The sequence below is a fragment of the Triticum urartu genome, chromosome 5 (assembly GCF_003073215.2).
Source record: "Triticum urartu cultivar G1812 chromosome 5, Tu2.1, whole genome shotgun sequence".
NCBI classification, from domain to species: Eukaryota; Viridiplantae; Streptophyta; class Magnoliopsida; order Poales; family Poaceae; genus Triticum; species Triticum urartu.
Genome location: NC_053026.1, coordinates 94,870,367 through 94,892,572, shown reverse-complemented (window position 1 = coordinate 94,892,572; position 22,206 = coordinate 94,870,367). Strand labels below are relative to the sequence as shown.

The following is a 22,206-nucleotide window of genomic DNA, read 5'->3' as shown; positions in this document are numbered from 1 at the left end:
CCTCGCCGGAGCCACTGCCGCCGCCGTGCTCCTATGTCCCCTCGCCTCGTCGCCCACCGCTCGTCGCCGCTGCTGCCTGACGCCGCACGTCGCCCGGCCCCGCCACCGTCGCACCTCGCCCTGGAGCCACCACGCCATCTCCGGAGCCTCCCCACCGGACCTCGCCGTCTCCTCCTCGACCCCCACTGCCCCGTGCCCTGCAAAAAAACCCGTGAGCCTCGACTTCCTCCCCCACTTCTCTCTGCCGATCGCCGTGGCCGAGCAACAGAGCTCGCACTCCGGCCACGCTCACCGGCCCCTCACCCACGCCATCCCCGTGCGCCCGCGCGCGCACGCCCCCGCACCCGCCGCTCCCTTCCACCCGCAGTGTGCGCTCTCCTGCGCCCCGTGCACATGCCGTCCACACCGCGGCCCCCGCTCCTCCCTCGCTCGTGCACGCGCCTGCTGCTATCGTCGGGCGCCGTACTCACCCCCCCGCACCGCCACTGCTCGCCCGCGCTCGTCGCCCCCTGCTGCATGCATCGTCCGTCTCGTTGTTGCCTCGCCTATGCCACGCCTCCCCGTGCCGCTGCCGACCCCGGACCACCGCGCCCACGGCCAACTCCGGCACCCCACGGCACCGGACGCTCCCGCCCATCGAGCGTCCATGGCCTCGTCCGCGGCCGCGACCCGCGACCCGCTCTCCCCCTCCGCTCGCTGGCCGGCCTCCTCGCTGCGGCCGGCACCCTCTCCTGGCCACGCCATGGGCACGGCCCCGCCTGCGCCCTCCGTCGCCTTCGTGCGGGTGTGCGTGCGCCCGCACCCGATAACGCCCACGCCCGCTATGGCCTCTGTGCCACTGACAGTGGGGGCCCACCCGCAGAACGTATTTAAAAAAGAAATAAAAGATAATAATAATAATAATAATAAAATTAATTAATCATGTTTAGTTAAACTCATTAAACTTGATTAACCTAAATATCTAATTAAACTAACTAATCTGTTAGTTAGGGCGTTGTGTCAATGACAGATGGGACCCACACGTCAGCTTGACCCAGTCAACACCTCTATTGACTGTTGAAGTCATGCTGATGTCAGCAATCACTATTCTGGATAATGTTGATTTAAAATAATTAAATAAATCCTAACAATGATTTAAATCGTTTAGAAATTAATATAAAATAAACTGTAGCTCGGATGGAAAAACTTTGTACATGAAAGTTTCTCAGAACGACGAGATGAATCCGGATACGCATCCCGTTCGTCCGCCACACATCCCTAGCATAGCGAACACGCAACTTCCCCCCTCCAGTTCATCTATCCGAAAGCGCAAAACACCGAGGATACTTTCCCGGATGTTTCCCCCCTTCACCGGTATCACCTGTCCCTACGTTAGGTCACCCCTAGCACAACGTAATGTCGCATCTTGCTTTTTATTACATTGATTGCTCCGTTATTTATTGTGTTCCCCCTTCGTTACTTATTTCCGGTAGACTCCGAGACCGCTGCCGAAGTTCGTGTGTTCGACTACATCGAAGATGACCCCTCCTTCTTGCCAAGGCAACCAGGCAAGCCCCCCCCCCCTTGATCACCAGATATCGCATGTTCTCTCTCTATTGCTTGCATTAGAGTAGTGTATCATGTTACTGCTTTCCGTTAATCCTATTCTGATGCATACCATGTCATTGTTGCTACAACTATTGATACCTTACCTGCAATCCTAAATTCTTAGTATAGGATGCTAGATTATCATCAATGACCCTACATTCTTGTCAGTCTGCCATGCTATACTATCGGGCCGTGATCATGTCGGCTGTTGATCACTGGTATATACTATACATACATACTATACATGTTGTGACTAAAGTCGGGTCGGCTCGTTGAGTACCCGCAAGTGATTCCGATATTGGGGGCTGAAGGGGCAGGTGGTTCCACCCAGGTAGTGGTGGGCCTGGGTTCCCAACGGCCACTGACTGTTACTTTGTGGCGGAGCGACAGGGCAGGTTGAGACCACCTAGGAGAGAGGTGGGCCTGGCCCTGGTCGGCGTTCGCGGTTACTTCAAAATAACACGCTTAACGAGATCTCGGTATTTGATCTGAGTCTAGCCACTGGCCTATACGCACTAACCAACTACGCGGGAACAGTTATGGGCACTCGACGACGTGGTATCAGCCGAAGCCTTTGTGACGTCAGCGACTGAGCGGCGCGCACCGGGTTGGACTGGAACGCCTACTCTTGTATAAGGGAGGCTAGGTCTGCTCACCGGCCGCGTACGCAATGTGCAGGTGTTCAATGGGCGATGGGCCCAAACCCCTGTGCCATAGGATTTAGACCGGCATGCTGACCTCTCTGTTGTGCCTAGGTAGGGCTGCGACGTGTTGATCTTCCTAGGCTGGGCATGACCCAGGAAAGTGTGTCCGGACAAAGGGGATCAAGCGTGTTGGGAAATGTGGTGCACCCCTGCAGGGAAGTTTATCTATTCGAATAGCCGCACCCCTCGGTAAAATGACGACCCGGAGTTTTACCTTGACCTTATGACAATTAGAACCGGATACTTAATAAAACACACCCTTCCAAGTGCCAGATACAACCGGTGATCGCTCTCTCACAGGGCGACGAGGGGACGATCACCGGGTAGGATTATGCTATGCGATGATACTTGGTGAACTTACCATCTACTCTCTTCTACATGCTGCAATATGGAGGTTGCCAGAATTGTAGTCTTCGATAGGACTAGCTATCCCCCTCTTATTCCGGCATTCTGCAGTTCACTCCACATATGCTATCCCTTTTTCATTTGATACCAATGCATGCATATGTTGTGTAGCTCCTTGCTTGCGAGTACTTTGGATGAGTACTCACAGTTGCTTTGCTCCCCCTTTTCCCCCTTTCTATACCTGATTGCTGCGACCAGACGATGGAGTCCAGGAGCCAGACACCACTGTCGATGACGACTGCTACTACTCGGGAGGTGCCTACTACTACGTGCAGGCCGCTGACGACGACCAGGAGTAGTTTAGGAGGATCCCAGGCAGGAGGCCTGCGCCTCTTTCGATATGTATCCCAGTTTGTGCTAGCCTTCTTAAGGCAAACTTGTTTAACTTATGTCTGTACTCAGATATTATTGCTTCCGCTAACTTGTCTATCATCGAGCTCTTGTATTCGAGCCCTTGAGGCCCCTGGCTTGTAATATGATGCTTGTATGACTTATTTTATTTGTAGAGTTGTCTTGTGATATCTTTCCGTGAGTCCCTGATCTAGATCATACACGTTTGCGTGTATGATTAGTGTACGGTCAAATCGGGGGAGTCACACTACTGCCGTGGCTGCCATGCCCAGCGCTGCTCCCGCTTGCCTGCATGTTGTTGCGGCTGCGCTAGTGCTTGCTACGCCCGACAGCCCACGCTCGGCTCTTTCCATCACTGCTCTGCCTGTACTACTAGGTACTGTAGCTGCTAGTTTGCTTTACTGATATTACATGGACTAGCCCTCTAAACAGCCCCTAAACAGCGTTAAGACAAGTCCTAACATGGGTAAAAATTATATGAAGGGAAGTAGACGTAACAAGCTTCATTTTGTTCCATTGGACCTGCTTCAGATAATGGGTGGATTAATTTCTATGAAAATCACAAAGTTCAATGTTCTGTTAACAGAAAAACCGAAAAACAGCTTTATATTCATAGCTACTTTAGAGTTGTTGATGATCAAGCAAATGAACTCTAATATGGATGTAATTTGTACTAACATGTAGATCACAGAAAAATGCTCAAAATTGATATAAGACACAAAATCATAGGAGGTACAGATCCATAGTTGTAGCCTTTTGAAAACAGCTAAAAGATGTTTAAAACTGACGAATTTTCTCAGACTTGGCAAAATTTCAGGGATTTTTAGAATATTGTTTAAACTTTGAAAAAATCATATAAAATTATACGTAGCTCGGATGAAAATGTTTTCTACATGAAAGTTGCTCAGAAAGACGAGACGAATCCGAATACGCGGTCCGTTCGTCTGCCACACGTTCCTAGCATAGCGAACCTGCAACTGTCCCCCTCCGGTCCGTCTGTCCAAAAACACCGAACACCGGGAATATTTTCCCGGATGTTTCCCCCCTTCGTCGGTATCACCTATCCTTGCGATAGGTCACCCCCTAGCACCGCATATTGCCATGTTACACTTTGTGATGCTTTGTTTACTTTGTATTTACTATTTCTTCCCCCCTCTTCTTCTCCGGTAGACCCCGAGACCGACACTGATGCCATCGAGTTTGACTACGTTGTTGACGACCCCTCCTTGCTAGAGCAACCAAGCAAGCCCCCCTTTGATCAATCAGATATCTCCCACTCTCTTCTCTCTTGTTCTTGCATTAGGTTTGCTACTGTTGTTGATTTGATAGCTCATATTATGTTGCATAGCCTGTCAGTGTTACTACAATTGTTGATACCTTTACCTGCTATCCTAATGCTTAGTATAGGATGCTAGTATTCCATCAGTGGCCCTGCATTCTTGTCCGTCTGCTATGCAATATTATCAGGCTGTGGTCACTTCGAGAGGTGATCACGGGTATATACATACTGAGAGGGCACCATCTGAACCCATGGGCATATGCACCCACTTCTCATAAAATGCATTTTAAGCACGTTTTAAAATGTCAAAAAATCAAAAGAAAAATATCACGCATACATGTTCACAAATGTGTGTACGCGGCACAAAGGTTTATGAAAAAATGTCTTTTTGTTTTGCCTCCATAAAAAAGACAAATTTTAGTGCTTCTAAATAGTGTTTCACGACATAATTTTTTGTCTTTTTTGCACATGCCACAAAAAAAGTTATTTTTCTGTGAAACTTTATGCACGCACATAGAGCATGGAGACGTACCCGTGTAATTTTTTCCAGATTTTTTTAGAATTTAGAAATGTGTTTTTCAAAGTGGGTTCATATGTACCCGGGTTCATCCATGCACTTCTCTATACATACTACACTATTATACATGATACATGGTGGTGACTAAAGTCGGTTCGGCTTGTAGAGTACCCGCAAGTGATTCCGATGTGGGGGCTGAAAAGACAGGTGGCTCCATCCAGGTAGTGGTGGGCCTGAGTTCCCGACGGCCCCCGACTGTTACTTTGTGGTGGAGGGGCAGGGCAGGTTGAGACCACCTAGGAGAGAGGTGGGCCTGGCCCTGGTCGGCGTCCGCAGATACTTCAATTAACACGCTTAACGAGATCTTGGTATTTGATCTGAGTCTGGCCACTGGCCTATACGCACTAACCAACTACGCGGGGACAGTTATGGGCACTCGACGTCGTGGTATCAGCCGAAGCCTTCTTGGTGTCAGCGACTGAGCGGCGCTGTAACACCCTCGATGCGACTATAGCTCCCACGTGTCGAGGCACGACTTAGAGACATAATCGCATTGAAGGCATATGTCGCAAGTTAGGCAATCTTCACAACATCCCATGTAATATGATAATAAAAGGGGAGATAACATAGTTGGCTTACACTCGCCACGTCAATCAAGTACATAAATAACATTACATCATCCAAGCACTCATGGCCCGACTACGGCGCCAAAATAAAGGAGAACCCAACATGCGACACGGTCCCAATCACCCCCAACTGGGCACCACTACTGATCATCGGGAAAGGAAACATAGTAATGTTGAGAGTCTTTGTCGAACTCCCACTTGAGCTCATACGCGTCTCCTGGAGCGGAATCATCAGGCCCTGCATCTGGTGTAATAGTAATCTGTGAGCCACAGGGACTCAGCAATCTCGCACCCTCGCGATCAAGACTATTTAAGCTTATAGGTATGACAAGGTAAATATAAGTGGAGCTGCAGCAAGCGACTAGCAAGTATGGTGGCTAACTTATTTGCAAAGGAGAGCGAGAAGAGGAGGCAAAGCGCGAGCGAGAAACTAGAGAGCAACCTGCGCAAACATTACTCCAACACCGTGTCCACTTCCCGGACTCCGCCGAGAAGAGGCCATCACGGTAATACACTCAGTTGATTCATTTTAATTAAGTTAAGGTTCAAGTTATCTACAACCGGGCATTAACAAATTCCCATCTACCCATAACCGCGGGCACGGCTTTCGAAAGTTCAATCCCTGCAGGGGAGTCCCAACTTAGCCCATGACAAGCTCTCACGGTCAACGAAGGAATAGACCTCCTCCCAAGATGTTCCGATCAGACTCGGTATCTCGGTAATTCAAGACACTTCGACAGGTTAAAACAAGACCAGCAACACCGCCCGAATGTGCCGACAAATCCCGATAGGAGCTGCACATATCTCTTTCTCAGGGCACACTCAGATAAGCAATCCGTACAACTAAAACCAGCCCTCGAGTTTCCCCGAGGTGGCGCTGCAAGGGACTCTAGTTTGGACCAACACTCAGAGGAGCACCGGCCCGGGGGGGTTAAATAAGATGACCCTTGAGTCTGCAGAACCCAAGGGAAAGAAAAGGGCTAGGTGGCAAATGGTAAGACCAATGTTGGGCATTGCTGGAAAAGCTTTAATCAAGGCGAACTATCAAGGGGTTCCCATTATAACCCAACCGCGTAAGGAACGCAAAATCCGGAAACATAACACCGATATGACGGAAACTAGGGCGGCAAGAGTGGAACAAAACACTAGGCGAGAGGCCGAGCCTTCCACCCTTTACCAAGTATATAGATGCATTAAGATAACATAGCAATATAATGATATCCCAACAAGTAAATAAATGTTCCAACAAGGAACGGCCTCCAATCTTCACCTGCAACTAGCAACGCTATAAGAGGGGCTGAGCAAAGCGGTAACATAGCCAATCAACGGTTTGCTAGGAAATGGTGGGTTAGAGGTTTGATATGGAAATTTGGAAGGCTTGAAAGCAAGTGGTAGGCATCGTAGCAATGGCATAGCAAAAGAGCGAGCAAACTAGCATAGCAAAGATAGTAGTGATTTCGAGGGTGTGATCATCTTGCCTGCACAGTTGTCAGAGTTGAATGGATCCTCGAAAGCAAACTCAACGGGCTCCTCGTTAGTGAACTCGTCTCCCGGCTCTACCCAAACAAGACAAACGAGCAACAAGGATACAATCAACCACGTGCAAGGATCAAGCAATATGATGCAATGATGATATGCTATGCGGGATGCGATGCGGGATGCAAAATGCAAGATATGACAGGGAATGCATGAACCTGGCCTCAACTTGGAAAACCAAGTGTGCCACTGGAAAGATGAGATGAAATCGCTTGAAAACGATATAAAGAACACCGGAATCGGAGTTACGGTTTGGAAAGGGCAAGCGATTCAAAAATGACACCGGTCTGCGATTTACAGCAAGTAGGCATCTAAATGCAACGAAATGAACATGCTACAGCACCCAAACATGACAAAAAAATACATGGCAAGGATGCACACAAGATGCTTAACAAAATTCTAGCACTGAGATACGGCCAATTCATCCATTAACGGGTTCAAACAAGCATGGCAAAAATGCATATGGCAAACAGATCTCAGACTTAGTGAAATCAACACTTGTCTGGAATTTCAGATCAGGTAGCCCTCTTCGGAGCAACAAAACTACATGCTACAGGACCTGAACATGGCAAAGTAAAGCATGGCATGGAACTACTCAAAGAGCTTAACAAAAGTCCCTTAGTGACCTTGAGCCAAAAGGGATCATAAAATACAATTGCAAGCATGTGAACATAGCAAAAACATAATCAGTTTTCAGACTTAGTGAAAACTGACACATGCTGAAATATAACTCAAGTAGGCATGTTTACGAGCTCGATGCACTCACTACGGTGCAAGTCATGGCAAGACAAGCATACATCCATCAAGAAGGCACAAAATTCAAGCTAGACATGGCAAGAACAATAGCATAGCATGCACGGATCAACTATAACATCACCGGCAAAATTGCAAACAAGTTGACAATCTGCTCAGATTCACAAAGTAGCAAAAGTAGAGCTCGATTGACTCAAGCTAGGGTGCTCCATAATTGCAAACAAAGGCATGGATGGATAGAGCACTATAATATTAACAAAACATCCTTACTGATCATCCTCAAAAGAGGCACGGATCACTAGGAAACAACAAGAACATATGGCATCATGAGATAAACAACTCCAGGACTTAGTGAAAATACTAAGTCCCTGAAAACAGAATTAGCAAGTGCACCACTTTGCAAGCTTGCACAAGACACCACACACATCCTAAAAATACATGGGTTGCACCTCTGGAAAGATGACAAAACCCTTAACAAAACACATGTAGAACTCACGGGCATAGCATGCACACAATAATCATGGCAAAAATGACAAAAACCTAAATGGAGTAACAGATCTGACAATTAACTCAAGTAGCCCTCTTCCAACAGCATTTCGGGCTTCAAGATGAACTCAAATGAAAATGATGCAATGGAATGAAATGATGTACTCTCTGAGATGAACATTTTAATATGCTATATGCATGAATCGGAGCTACGGATGCAAAGTTACGGAGCCGCGAACATGTGCACATGGACTGAAATTCTCCGGGACTTGGTGAAAAAAAATCAACCTCTAGGGTTACTGTTTACGGATCTGGATCTCGCGCACAGGAACCGAGGTTGGCCGGAATTCTCGCCGGCGATGGAGGAGGAGCTCGCCGGAGACGTCGGGGCGACCGGATCCGAGCGGAGAGGCGAGGCCGGCGACAAGGAGGAGGATGTCGGCGTCGAGACGGCGAACGGCGGCGGCCTGCGGCGTCGGGTGGCGTCGTCGGCGCATCGGCCGGCGCGGCGGCGCGGCGGGGCGATGGCCGGCGTGGGCGAGGTCTCCGCGCGGGAGGAAGATAAGGCGGGCGGCAGCGCTGCGCTCTGGCCCGAGCGGTCGGCGGGGAGGGCCGGCCTCGGGCCCTCGCGGGCCGGCGCGGGAGGCGACGCGGCGAAGTGGGGCGGCGGTGGCGAGCCAGTAGGATGGCGACACGTGGAGGCGTCGGGGGAGGAACCGGACGTGTCCGTCGGTGCCGATCTTGTCCGGCGGCGCGTGAGGGAATTTTTAGGGTTTCGGGGGGAGAGGAAGATCCGGATTTCGGGGGGAGTTTAAATAGGCATGGAGGGAGCTAGGAGAGTCCAAATGAGGTGCGATTTTTGGCCACGCGATCGTGATCGAACGCTCTAGATGATGGAGTAGAGTTAGGTGGGTTTTGGGCCAAATTGGAGGAGTGTTGGGCTGCAACACACACGAGGCCTTTTCGGTCCCTCGGTTAACCGTTGGAGTATCAAACGAAGTCCAAATGATACGAAACTTGACAGGCGGTCTACCGGTAGTAAACCAAGGCCGCTTGGCAAGTCTCGGTCCATTTCGGAAATGTTTAATCCCCACACACGAAAGAAAGCTAGAAATGACCACCGAAGGAGAACGAAGCGCCGGAATGCAAAACGGACAACGGGGAAAATGCTCGAATGCATGAGACGAACACATATGCAAATGCAATGCACATGATGACATGATATGAGAAGCATGACAACGACAACAACACACGGAGACAAAACCCGAACCCGAGGAAATAAATATAACTTAGCGCCGGAAACGGCAAGAGTTGGAGTACACATTGGGAAAGTTACATCCGGGGTGTTACAGGCGCGTGCCGGGTTGGACCGCGTAACGCAACTTCCTTTGTAATGGAGGTTGCTAGGTCTGCTCACCGGCCGCCCTCGCAACGTGCAGGTGTGCAATGGGCGATGGGCCCAGACCCCTGCGTGCATAGGATTTAGACTGGCGTGCTGACCTCTCTGTTTTGCTTAGGTAGGGTTGCGACGTGTTGATCTTCCGAGGCCGATCATGACCCAGGAAAGTGTGTCCGGCCAAAGGGGATCGAGCGTGTTGGGAAATGTGGTGCACCCCTGCAGGGAAGTTTATCTATCCGAATAGTCATGTCCCTCGATAAAAGGACGATCCGGAGTTGTACCTTGACCTTATGACAACTAGAATTGGATACTTAATAAAACATACCCTTTCAAGTGCTAGATACAACCCGGTGATCGTTCTCTAATAGGGCGACGAGGAGAGGATCGCCGGGTAGGATTATGCTATGCGATGATACTTGGTGAACTTACCATCTACTCTCTTCTACATGCTTCAAGATGGAGGCGGCCAGAAGCATAGTCTTCGATAGGACTAGCTATCCCCCTCTTATTCTGGCATTCTGCAGTTCAGTCCACAAATAGTACCCATTCCATTGATACCAATGCATATGTAGTGTAGATCCTTACTTGCGAGTACTTTGGATGAGTACTCACGGTTGCTTTTTTCCCTCTTTTCCCCCTTTCCGTTCTTCTCAGTTGTCGCAACTAGATGCTGGAGCCCAGGAGTCAGACGCCACCTTCGATGACTCCTACTACACCGAGGGTGCCTACTACGTGCAGGCCGCCGCCGACAACCAGGAGTAGTTTAGGAGGATCCCAGGCAGGAGGCATGCGCCTCTTTCGATCTGTATCCCAGTTTGTGCTAGCCATCTTATGGCAACTTGTTTAACTTATGTATGTACTCAGATATTGTTGCTTCCACTGACTCGTCTATGATTGAGCAATTGTATTCGAGCCCTCGAGGCCTCTGGCTTGTATTATGATGCTTGTATGACTTATTTATGTTTTTCTGAATTGTGTTGTGATATCTTCTCGTGAGTCTCTGATCTTGATCGTACACGTTTGCTTGCATGATTAGTGTATGATTGAATTGGGGGCGTCACAATGCCCCCACGCAATCATCATGTATTCATCTACGCTGCTGCAGCAGGATGAACCCCATGTATAATGCCCTCTTCCTCATCCCTCCACCATGCCATCGGGGATGGTTCTTCTCCACCAATATCTGTGTGCAGGACATGTAACTTTTTCTATGCTGTTTTTATGATATTATATTCCATATGCATGTGTGCAGATCGGTCAATAAGGGAAAACTCTTGGCCCTCGGTAAAACTCATCAGCCTGCCCCTCACAGATTTGTTCATTGCATTTTCCGCAATCCCGCTGTTCTCTATACGTGATGACGTGATGGATGCGTGCCTGGTGTTAATACCTGACCTGATGGATGCGTCCATGGTTATGATCAATGTGTTCGTGTTTCTGATCCATGCAATAGATGCAAGCTGTCGTGGCTGAACTAACTCCTCTCCATCTAATGTTGCAAGGGGCGAGCCGAGAGCACAAGGCGCACGGCAGCACTGCCTTTCTCCCCCTCCCTGCTCTCTCTCTTAGGACTGACATGTCCCCTCTCTTCTACATAAAATAGATGGCAACTAGGAGTGCCTGTTAGTTAAACATAGTAGTGTATTTTCTATGCTCGCTATAGAACGAGAAGGTTCCTAATTGAAAAGGTTGGGATTTCATCATACGTGCTTATGATTTCTTCTCTGTCTACTATAGGGATTCTCTCTTCTGTGTGAATGGGCATGGATGGCGCATGGGTGCGCTGGGGACGCAAGCTACCGACGAGGCCGCAACAACAGCTACTTGGATGTACGGGGCGTTCTCTTTTGGAGAGAAGCCGAGGGATTAACTAGCCCCTAATTAATTATCTAACTAGGTGATTAATCTTTTAATTGATGTAGATGGATTCTCTTAAAACTTCTTAGAGAAGGGGGTGTACTGTAAATAGCAACTAATGTATTCTGTTGTAGTACAATTCTTTTTATTCCAAGCTTGCTAGATTGCCTTAGATGCTTGACCAAATGCCTCGACTACTTAACATCTTTCTTCGGAAATAAGATTTCTCCCTTCCCTGCAAACATTTGAATCATATGTAATCACTTATCCATGTTTTATTTTTCATCTCTCATATTTTGAGTCGAGCTACTCTTTTTTTCGAAACAGGCTTTCGCCCCGCTTCAAGAAGAAGAGTAGCTACTCTTCTTCGCTATATGAACATTGACCCAACTACGAATTTCCGCAGCAACGCGTGGGGGAGTTATCTAGTTATCTGAATACTTGAGCCACTCTTGAAGTTTACACTAAGCAGAACCGAGTACAAGACACGTTTTACTCTAGATAGACTCTGTGCCACCCACGCCACCACCATAGTCCCCTGCAGGTTACAACTATGGTAATTAAGGTTTCCTGTGGATGTGGCCACACTAAGGGTTCTCAGGGATGAAGGCCAGTACTGTCACCTCGAATTAGTTTCACTCTGGAATTACAAATGCTTGATTAACATTTTTCAAACACTAATAGTTGATTAATATTTTTAATGCATGGTCAACATTTATTTTTATACACATTTAATAATTTTCAAATGCTTGATTAACATTTTATAAATGCAAGATTAAAAATATTTAATACATGGTCAACATTTTTTCTATATACATTTAACATTTTTCAAATGTATGATTAACAATTTGCAAAGCCAAGTTTAACATTTTTTGAATACAATGCAAGATTAACTACTTTTTTAATACATGATCAACATTTTGTATACACATTTAACATTTTCAAATGCTTGATTAATATTTTTCAAATACACGTTAAATATTTTTGGAATAAATGTTCAATATGTTTTCTGTACATGGTAACATTTTTCAAATGGTTGATTGACATTTTGCAAAAGCTTGTTTAACAATTCTTTTCAAATGCTTGATTAACACTTTTTAAATACATGAGCAATTTTTCACACATAATTTATATATTTCTATACATTTAAGTTTTTTCAAAATCTTGGTTAGCATTTTTTTTCAAATGTTTTATGTAAAATAATTTTTGTAGTGTAGTACATTTATTTAGAATATTTGAAAGTATAAATGAAAGAAAAAGGAGAAAAAACAAAAAGGTAAAAACAACAAAGAAACGAGGTCGTGGCCTCCCTCGCGCCTGAGCCGGCGCATGTGGGGCTTCCTTGACTCAAGGCTTCCCTGCGAAATCACTAATCAAGGATACACAGAAGGATGGGATGAGGACCTTCTAAGCCATATTTTTCTTCTTGTTGATGTTGAAAGAATTCTCAGAATTCCTCTTTCTCCATTGTTGGAAGACTTTGTGGCCTGGAATGGAACCAAATCACATACTTTTTCAGTCAGATCTGCATATTACATTGAGTGGGAGCACCAGTATGGCGCTAGAGTGAGAGGTGAAGCTGCTAGTACGGCAGGAACGAACCCTGTGTGGGACATCTTATGGAAGCTGCAAGTACCAAGCAAGGTTAAAAAATTTGTCTGGCGCGCCCTCCATGGCACTGTCCCGGGCATGTGTATCCTAAGCAACAGACACATAAAGGTTAACCCTCAGTGTCATGTTTGTAAGTCGGGGCCGGAGGACATTCGCCACCTGATCTTCACTTGTACACGTGCAAAAGAGGTGTGGGGAAAACTTGGTCTGTTAGAGGATATTAACTTGGCGCTTTGTGTGGATCGATCGGGCTCGGTGGTGTTAGAAGAACTGCTCACGAACCCGTTAAAGAAGTCCCCAGTCCTCGGTCAGCTAGGACTGCAGGAGACGATCGCCGTGGCAACTTGGTATATCTGGTACGAACGACGGGAAGCGGTGAAGGGGACTCATATAAAGAGCGCGGTACACACTACTTTTGCTATCCAGGCGATTACTATCAATCATGAGAAACCGGCCAAAGTAGTGTTACCCACAGCAAGGTGGGAGAAACCTTCGCCGGGAAACTACAAACTCAACACTGATGCTTCTTTTTTTGAGGATGGGAGTGGAGCAATCGCGGCTGTTCTTAGAAACTGCAAGGGTGAGGCATTATTGGTGTAGCTGAACCCTTCCAGAATGTGATGAATGCACAAACAGCGGAGGCTCTTGCTGTCAAACGAGGTCTCAAGATGCTATTTGATCGAGGCTGCTCTAGAGTTGTTGTGGAATCAGATTGCCTGGAGCTCGTTGAGGCGTTCAAGGGTGAGTCGGACATCTGGAGCTCCTACACGCCTATTCTGATCGATTGCTTTGATTTAGCATATGGAATTCCTTCGATTTCTTTCCAGCATTGCCCGCGGGAAGCCAACAATCTAGCACATTTTTTAGCTAGATATAGCTATGAGCAAGGTAGTAGTTTTGAGTGGGTGGATGAAGCACCAAACTTTTTGTTATCGCATGTACTATCTGATGTAACCTTGCCAACAGATGAATAAAGTGCCATGAGGCTTTCCCTTAAAAAAAAGGATACACGTGGCAAAGGTCACTCCCACCTTTCAGGTTATGACAAGTGGCGCACTGTCGCCACTTGTCGCAATATCACAGTTTTTTTTCTATATTCATTTATTCAAAACATTTTATCTTTTAAACCTTATGTCCAAATCACGAACCGTTTTCACAATTGGATTTGCCACATCGAAAACTTTAAAAATAGATCACATGTTAATAGGTTTTGACAAACCTTTTTCACAAAAAAAATCTAAGATAAAAACCCGAGCCGGAAGCATAAATCCCCCCCCCCCTCTTTTTTCCCTTTTTGAGCGCCTTTCGCGGAAGCAAATCTATGCCTATCATGGAAGAAGAAAACATGTTATTTCATTTTTTCGTGAGGCACAATTATGCCACTCATGGAAGCAAACCTGTGCCTCTCACGAAAGAAAAAAAATACGTTTTTCCCTTTCCAAGACACAACTATGCCTTTCACAGGAGGAACACTGCGTCGCCATGAAAAGCAAATTTGTGCCTTTTTAGAATGAAAAAACACTTTTTTTTCTCTTTCCGAGAGACACAACTCGAGGAAGAAAATATATGCCGTCACGAGAAGAAAAATTGTGCCTTATTTTTCGCGCAACTTTTTGAATTTTGTTTCGTTCAAAACCTAGGAAAACCCAAACAAAAACCGAAAAGCCAAAATAACCCGGAAAAAAAATCCCATGTAAACCCTGAAAATGCATACAAAAAACAAAAAAATCGAGGGAGTGCACAGGACGCGACACGTGATGACGGCTGAGACCGCGCCAAGTGACGCACTCTCAACCCACTAAAAGTGACCCTCGAGAGGCTCTCGCAAGGGGTACCCCTTAGTTAGTTGCTCCGGCGAACTAACATGTGATTGGATGATTAGGAGCACAACGGTATCCCAGCACATTAGGGTTTAAGCCCTTGACTTGACATAGATGCTTGTATTATTCCTGAATTTATTTCAGCTTTTCAGCGATGTTCGTTCAGTGGGAGGAGACGTTTCTATCGACCGCGAGGCGCTTGTGGTGACTTCATAAAATCTCAAGATGCTATGTCGGCTCAGTCTCTCAGAGGTGCTCGTCGGGGTAGAGTGTGCGTGCGTCCGTAGGGGCTTGTGTATGTGAGCAATTTCAATTGTACTATGTTAAAAAAAAAGTTAGTCGCTACCGCTTCCTTACGCTCGCTATAAGCGAGACAAAGATGCGGTCCGGAGCTACACCCCAGGCCCCCAGGGCCCAGGCCCTGGTGCGCCTTTTTCCTTATGGGCCACGGATTAGCCCATGACATAGCCAGGCGCCCACTCAACCACGAGAGCCCACGACTTCTCAGGAAAAAAAAAAGCCACGAGAGCTCACGACGGACGAATGACCTAGGCACCTAGCAGCAGTTGGCCCGCAAGCGAGGGACGGAGGGAGGGCGACCGCGACACCTGCCAGTGCGCCGCGCCGCGGGCTGCCGGCGACTGCCCCCACGCTCCTGCCAGGGACTGCTCCGCCCCCTGTCGCTCGACTTCCCCCCCCCCCCCGGCCCCCCAGTTCCCCGACAGCCGGCAGTCCCCCCCCCCCCCCTCCCCGCTGCTCAGGACAACCGGTGCTGCTCTAGGCGGACGCCGCCGCAGCTCTACAGCCTCTACTCCGGCCTCTCCTCGACTCCCCGTCTCCCAGCGCAACCAGCAGTCCGTCCGTCCAAAGGACAGGGTAATTTTCTCAGATATATAATGCTACGATTTGTCAGCTATGAGACAATTCAAGATTTCAATACCTGCTCTGTTTCTTTGTGTTTAATTGAAACTTGAATCGACTATTCCCCTGATTCGAATTGTAGCAGAAACTCGAACCAACCAAGACTCCAAGAATCAATCTTTCAATGAGCATGTATCTATATATAGCCCCTGTCTATGTATGAAGAAAGTTAAATTGAAACTTGAACCAACCATTCAGTCATCTCACGTTGTAGCAGAAACTTGAACCAACTGTGCCTATATGCTATATGTATTGTTGATTTGTAACTGGAGCATTTTGATGTCAATTCATTTCATGTTGCAAAAATAGAAGATGAAGAGATATTTTTCATTGTCATCGGCAATGGAAGAGTCTACACCTGGGGTTTCAGTTTTATCATGTTTTATCTCTTTTGTTGGATCGTTAAGCACTGAGGTTAAATTCTAGAATTATTGAACAACTGAGATTTATTTTGTATGTTATCACATATGGTCTTTTTTTATATGTCATGATATGTTTTGGGGTAGTTATAAGTGCCAAAGTTATTACATGTTGAAAAAAATTGGGCCCGGGCTTTGCTTTAATCCTGGACCCGCCGCTGTACTAGATAATAATCTAATTTCTCTTGAAAAATAAAGCTACCCTAATCCCAAATCGAACAGGCACTCGAGCACGCCGCCGCCGCCCACACATCGTCATACGCCCCTCCTCCTCCACCGCCGAAGCCCTCCACTACAACACCGCTCTCCGCTGCCAACCACATCCTGCAATCTTGCACGCCTCCGACGCTTCAAACAACTTAACTACCGGCTGCCCTTTTCCGCAACCCTCTCCCCTTCCGCCTTTTTATCTTCACTCTTCTCTTGGCCTGATTCCAACAAGGAAATTTTAAAACCTAATCAATCTGCATCGCTTCTGATCCTTCAGCCATGCATCTCACTCTTGAATTCGGGTAATCCTTCTCTCTTTCATTCGATTGCTTTTCTCTTTGTGTTTATTAGTCTGCCATTTGTCGTTTTTACGAGGTTGATGTGATGTTTCAGGGGCGGTCTGGAGCTTCTCCTAGAGAAATCCACCAAGGTACACAAGGTGGATGTCCAGCCCAGGGACGGTGAAGACAAGGTGCTGCTTGATCAAATGCCTCAGGAGAGACTGCTTATCGTACTTTCAGTTTGGCACCTTATAACCTTACATTGTTGTGTCGAATTTTGGTACTTTTGTAGGCCACTATGAAGGGATTGCTCTCTTGGGTGAAGTCCAATTTGATCAAGGAGCGGCCAGAGATGTTCATCAAGGATGACTCTGTGTATGGTTTCTCTTCTTCTTTTTTCATTTGCTTGTGCAGACGACATGATGATTCAGTTAGTACTGTTGCACAAAGGTGCTGGAGCCTTTCCTTTTGGCAGAAGTGTCTGGAGACCTTGTTGCCGTCCAGGATTTGTGCTATCAGCTTCTCTAGTTGATCACTTCAGCCTGGTGCCTATGTAATAACTAGTGTGAGTCAAGAAGCAGCACAAAGCCTTTTGTCCCAAGCAAGTTGGGGTAGGCTGGAGATGAAATCCAACAGAAAACCGTGAGAACTAATAACTAGTGTGAGTACTTCAAAAAAGAAATGGAAATGAATATATGCCGATAACTAGTGAGTACTTTCATTGGTGGAGATGGAGACTCTTAAGGCTCAGCTTATGGCTGATGACGAGTGTTGTGCTTAACTTAATTAATACAGTACTTTGCTGTGGAAGAATACTAGAATAGCCATGAAAGCAGAGAAATGTTTGTCAGCAAAAAATCTGAAATAGATAGAAATTGTTTGAGAAAGTGAGATTATCGTATTCCACTGTAATGCCTAACACAGCCTAAACCAGCCATGATATCTGGAACCGCAACTTGCACTGCATGTGGTGATTCTAGTTTGTAGGAGCCAAACCGTTGACACCGAAGCCATAATTTGGTGGAAGTTTTGATTCTTTAGGAGGTTTGCAGTGTTTTGGTTGCTCAAGTTTGGTAATACGTAGGAAGTGACCTAAGTTCAACCGGCAATAGCTATCACAAAAAAAAGGTCAAAAATCAAACCAATTGTTAAATTCCTGCTCATTACGAAAACACTATGGTGGTCGTTTTGGGCACAAACCAAACACACGCTGATTCAACTACTTCATGGCAGAAGCTTCAACCATTTCTATGGAGTTGAAAAATATCATGTCCTTTCTGTACTTTTTGATAACATGACTAAGCTATTTATCAATCTAATATTCACGAAAACTGAAACCTTTTTCAACGATGGCGTAGTTATTTTTACTTGCTAATGTTTTGGAAGGGCTATATAGGTTACTTCGACCACCGCTAAAGGGGTTACATGTTACTCCCTCCGTTCCTAAATATAAGGCTTTTTAGAGATTTCAATATGGACTACATACGGAACAAAATGAGTGAATCTACACTCTAAAATACGTCTATATACACCCGTATATAGTTCATATTGAAATCTGTAAAAGGGATTATATTTAGAAATGGAGGGAGTACATCATCACTAAGGAAAATTGGGAATAGGTTGCTTAGTTATTTTTCTTATTGAACAGTGCGTGCTTTGTCGGTGTAATAGCCCGTTTAATTAGATTCACGGTTTGAAACCTTTATGCTTGCAGGAGGCCTGGGGTTCTTGTCCTTATAAATGACTGCGACTGGGAGTTGTGTGGAGGCCTTGATGCAGAGTTGGAAGATAAGGACGTGGTTGTCTTCATCTCCACACTGCACGGTGGTTAATTTTACTTCTACTGTAGGCTACCGATGGTATTGCGATCTGTGGAAAAGAAACTAAATGCACTGTAATTTTCAATGTCACTGTAACCTTCTCCTTGTTTCACTATCTAAGTGAAGGATCAACTGGTTATTATGGACCTACTCATTACTACTATAACCAGGATGCTCCTCCCCCTTTGTGATGGTTTTGGAACAGTTAAGGTACCTGAAGATGTGTAAAATACCATCAGTGGGAAAACTATTTGGACGATGAAACTGATTAGAAAATCTCATATGGGCAAACTGGGGGTACTGTAAAATGGGCAGTACCATTATATTGTCCATCGCAATAGCAAGTTCAGTGCAGTAGTGTGTTTGATACCATCATTATAAGATCTAGGATTCAAGTCGAAATCAATGTTTGCAGTTCGTTACTAAATTACGAATCTTATCTTTCCTCTTACTTATTTTGCCATTGCATTGCATTCCACAACTCTTGAAGATTCTTGAGCAAAGTTTGGTGATGTATGTAAATATCGCTTGAAATTCAGATGAGTGATGCCTATTAATTCAGAGATGAGATTCAGAGCCATGGTCTGTACTGGTCATCCTGTTTCTCAGTTAAATTGGACGATTCTATTTTTCTGCAGAAGTATGTTTTCCATGTTTGTGTCAGTTACGAATATCATGCCAAATTTCGAAGATCAGGATAAGATTTCTGGATGTATCCTTTCATAGAGAAAAAGACTCGCTAGTTCCCTCTGTCCAACAGTATGTGTAAACCTATGTCGGTTGTGTGATACAAATAAATATGATCTGTTTAAGCGCTTGTCAATTGTATCGATTCCGCATCAGATAATCCACATATAATTGGGAAAATTGTTGATTTTGAAAGTTGTGTAGGTGTTGTATTTCTGGTCGAAAGGAGTACGGCACTCTGCATTTTTTCGTCTCGAAATACTAGTATGAAGTGGTCAAACATGCAAAGCACAGGTGGTTAGAACCGCAATAAGGAGCATGATTCAGGCAATCATTTTCTGGAGCAGGAGTCCAGGATAAGTAAAGCGCATCGAGCACCTGAAGCTACTGCTTTACTAAGATGATTCTCATGAAATGCAAATGAGGATCAATTTGGTCAATATCACGAAGAATAATGAAAGATCGTCTATACCCACACACGAATGGAACGCGTTGCTCTTTTCCTCTGCAGCGGCCTTTCAGGGCACATTCCTATTCTTATTAAAATATAAAATATAATTTAAATGCAGAACGGGGACGTAGCTCATATGGTAGAGCGCTCGCTTCGCATGCGAGAGGCACGGGGTTCGATTCCCCGCGTCTCCAGTTACACATTTTTTTGAAAAATTTCTATAGTCACAGTTTTGTTTTTTGGGGAAGAGAAGAAGATATCACATAGGAGTATTTTTTTGAGACAAAGAAATCACATTTGTGAACTTCAAAAAAAAAATCACATTTGTTTTGTCGATCTTAGCAGTGGGCCTGCTGATTAAGCCACCCATCGCGAGGTTGTAGTAGGCCCAGATTTTCGTTGCCATGCCAGCCCAGCATTTCATTACCGTGCAGCCCCCGTGGAGAACGAGCGAACGGACCATGCTTCTCTTTAACTCGATTTTTTTTTCACGCCTCTCTCTCGTTTTTCTTTCTTCCTTTCTTCTGCGGGGCGTCTGTCTTGTTGTACTCGACTCGTTATTCTCAAAGAAAAAAGAAAAACGTATTTCACTCCACATAGTAGCTCGAACGCTCACAAGTGTACAACGGTGGAGCGCAGCGCTACTTGTCCACAAACATGCACGCGAAGAACGGGTGTGTACGATAATAACGGATCATTGACGATTCCATTACGACGATATCATATGCATCTCAGGGGCACACGTCCGGGCGGCACACATGATACGTGCCATCCTTATTTTCACTACACCTTATACGTGTCTCAACATCACTCGTTAATGGCCGGCTACCTAGTTCTCGGCGACGACAACATCCGGATGTGCGGCCGCGTCGGCGTCGACGTCGACCATTGCTGGCTGGCAGAAGACGACCTTGAGCTCGCCGGGCGCGTAGCAGTGCTGCTCCACGGGCTCCCTGTCGACCGGCGTCGTTCGCGTCAGCGGGCACCGCTGCTTGAAGTACCCGGGCGGCCCATTGCACGCGACGACGCGGCCGCCCGCGCCCACCACGCGCTGCGCCGGCGGGCACCCGGCGTTGAGGTCCGCCGCGCACCCCAGGGCCGGGCACGGCCCGTCGCCGCCGATGACCTGCGGGCTCACCACCACCGGGACGTTGAACCCGCCCACCAGGCTCACGCTGTACACCGCCAGGTCCGGCCGCGGCGCGCCCTCGGCCGAGTGCACGGTCAGCTGCACCACGCCCGCGGGCCGCTTGCTCCCCGTCTCGCACCGCGGCGGGGGCGCGCAGCCGGTGCGCGCCACCAACTGCCCGGACCAGAAGGTCGCCGGGGAGGGGAAGGAGACGAGCCCGTGGCCGTTGCCCTCGAGGCGGATGTCGTTGCCGCAGATGGAGGGGAAGCCCGTGTTCGGGGTCACCAGCGGCCACACGGGGTACGGGCACAGGTTGTGCAGGGTCAGCGTGGTGCCCGCCGCCGGTGCCGCCAGGAAGGCGGCGGCCAGCAGGGCGCCGATCACGAGGCGCTCGCCCATGCCAGCCATAGTCTCTGCGCTACTTGTTTCTTGGCTTTTGCACTGCAGGGCGCTACTTTGACGTTCAACGGACGTGCAGGCTAGCTTGTTTATATAGGCGACGTCGTCTGACTCGTCTCGTCGTGAGTGCTGAAGTTGGTCGGCGTTACTTAGCTTTGATGCCTACTGTTCTGTTCCTAAACGAGAAAGCAAAGTGAGTCCACCCACCGCTAATTTCAAAACAGAGGCACCGCACCGTGTCTTTTCATATTGCTCCCGGTTTGCTACCATTAAGCACCTGATCGAACGAACAAGCACACGGTTGAATGCCAAACTCACGGGAAAAGAAAGCATCGGTTCAATTCACCAAGCCTGTCACTTTATCAGCCAGTTGTTTTTGCAGTGAATTTCTGAAACAAAACTCACAATGCTAGTACTGTTCATTCCACTAATCTATCTGAGAGGACTTGTGCGGTTGATTTGGTTGGCATCGGACTCACTGAGTGGAATTGCTTCATTCTGTCCATGAGTTCATAACTGCTGAGAGGCTTCAGTTGCGTACATGCGATGCAGTGTTCCTATTTGCAGTAGCATGACCCGGTGCGAGCTGTCGTATGTGTAATAGAATCACGCAGCTGTTACGCTGCAAGGAAAGAAGAGCCTGAATCACGGTGAGTGGCTTCCATTCTGGAGAATGCGTGCTTCCTTGCCGAGAAGATACATTATCTTCTTCCTGGCGGTTACATTAGCTTCTTTCGGAAGTGGCGTACTGGCGTTCATCACTAACCAAAAATGCAATGGCGTACGAGCCCGGTGCATCTCTGGGCATTGTCAAGTGGACAGTGGATTATTCAGAACTACTACCATATTCTGTACTTTTCCCCTTGGTTCTTTGTTCAAGGTAGAAATTTCAGGAACATGCAATGAATCGATATTAAGTTGGTAGATAAGACAGTTCCATGCCTTATGATGAATATTA

At 47.0% G+C, this 22,206-nt stretch overlaps 2 protein-coding genes and 1 non-coding gene across 3 annotated transcripts; 2 read left to right on the top strand and 1 right to left on the bottom strand.

Moving 5' to 3' along the window:
• Nucleotides 1-15,453: 15,453 nt before the first annotated feature.
• On the top strand, nucleotides 15,454-18,863 carry LOC125508049 (ubiquitin-related modifier 1 homolog). Its single transcript, XM_048672610.1, has 5 exons — nucleotides 15,454-15,807; nucleotides 16,494-16,783; nucleotides 16,875-16,953; nucleotides 17,055-17,137; nucleotides 18,477-18,863. Exons 2-5 carry the CDS (start codon nucleotides 16,761-16,763, stop codon nucleotides 18,592-18,594), a joined length of 303 nt encoding a protein of 100 aa, XP_048528567.1. The 5' UTR covers nucleotides 15,454-15,807; nucleotides 16,494-16,760; the 3' UTR covers nucleotides 18,595-18,863.
• A 978-nt stretch (nucleotides 18,864-19,841) lies between these two features.
• Nucleotides 19,842-19,914, top strand: TRNAA-CGC. The gene has a single exon. It is a non-coding gene; the product is annotated as a tRNA-Ala (tRNA).
• Nucleotides 19,915-20,397: 483 nt separating this feature from the next.
• Nucleotides 20,398-21,327, bottom strand: LOC125555723 (osmotin-like protein). The gene has a single exon (XM_048718583.1). The coding sequence runs from the start codon at nucleotides 21,255-21,257 to the stop codon at nucleotides 20,550-20,552; it is 708 nt and encodes a 235-aa protein (XP_048574540.1). The 5' UTR covers nucleotides 21,258-21,327; the 3' UTR covers nucleotides 20,398-20,549.
• Between the last annotated feature and the right edge of the window lie 879 nt (nucleotides 21,328-22,206).

Bases quoted from the DNA above. Each gene is read 5' to 3' on its own strand.
- LOC125508049 (XM_048672610.1), top strand. From the start codon at position 16,761: ATGCATCTCACTCTTGAATTCGG. The intron at 16,954-17,054 runs GTGCTGCTTGAT...GTACTTTTGTAG, and splicing joins CCAGGGACGGTGAAGACAAG to GCCACTATGAAGGGATTGCT. The intron at 17,138-18,476 runs GTATGGTTTCTC...TTATGCTTGCAG, and splicing joins TTCATCAAGGATGACTCTGT to GAGGCCTGGGGTTCTTGTCC.
- LOC125555723 (XM_048718583.1), bottom strand. From the start codon at position 21,257: ATGGCTGGCATGGGCGAGCGCCTCGTGATCGGCGCCCTGCTGGCCGCC.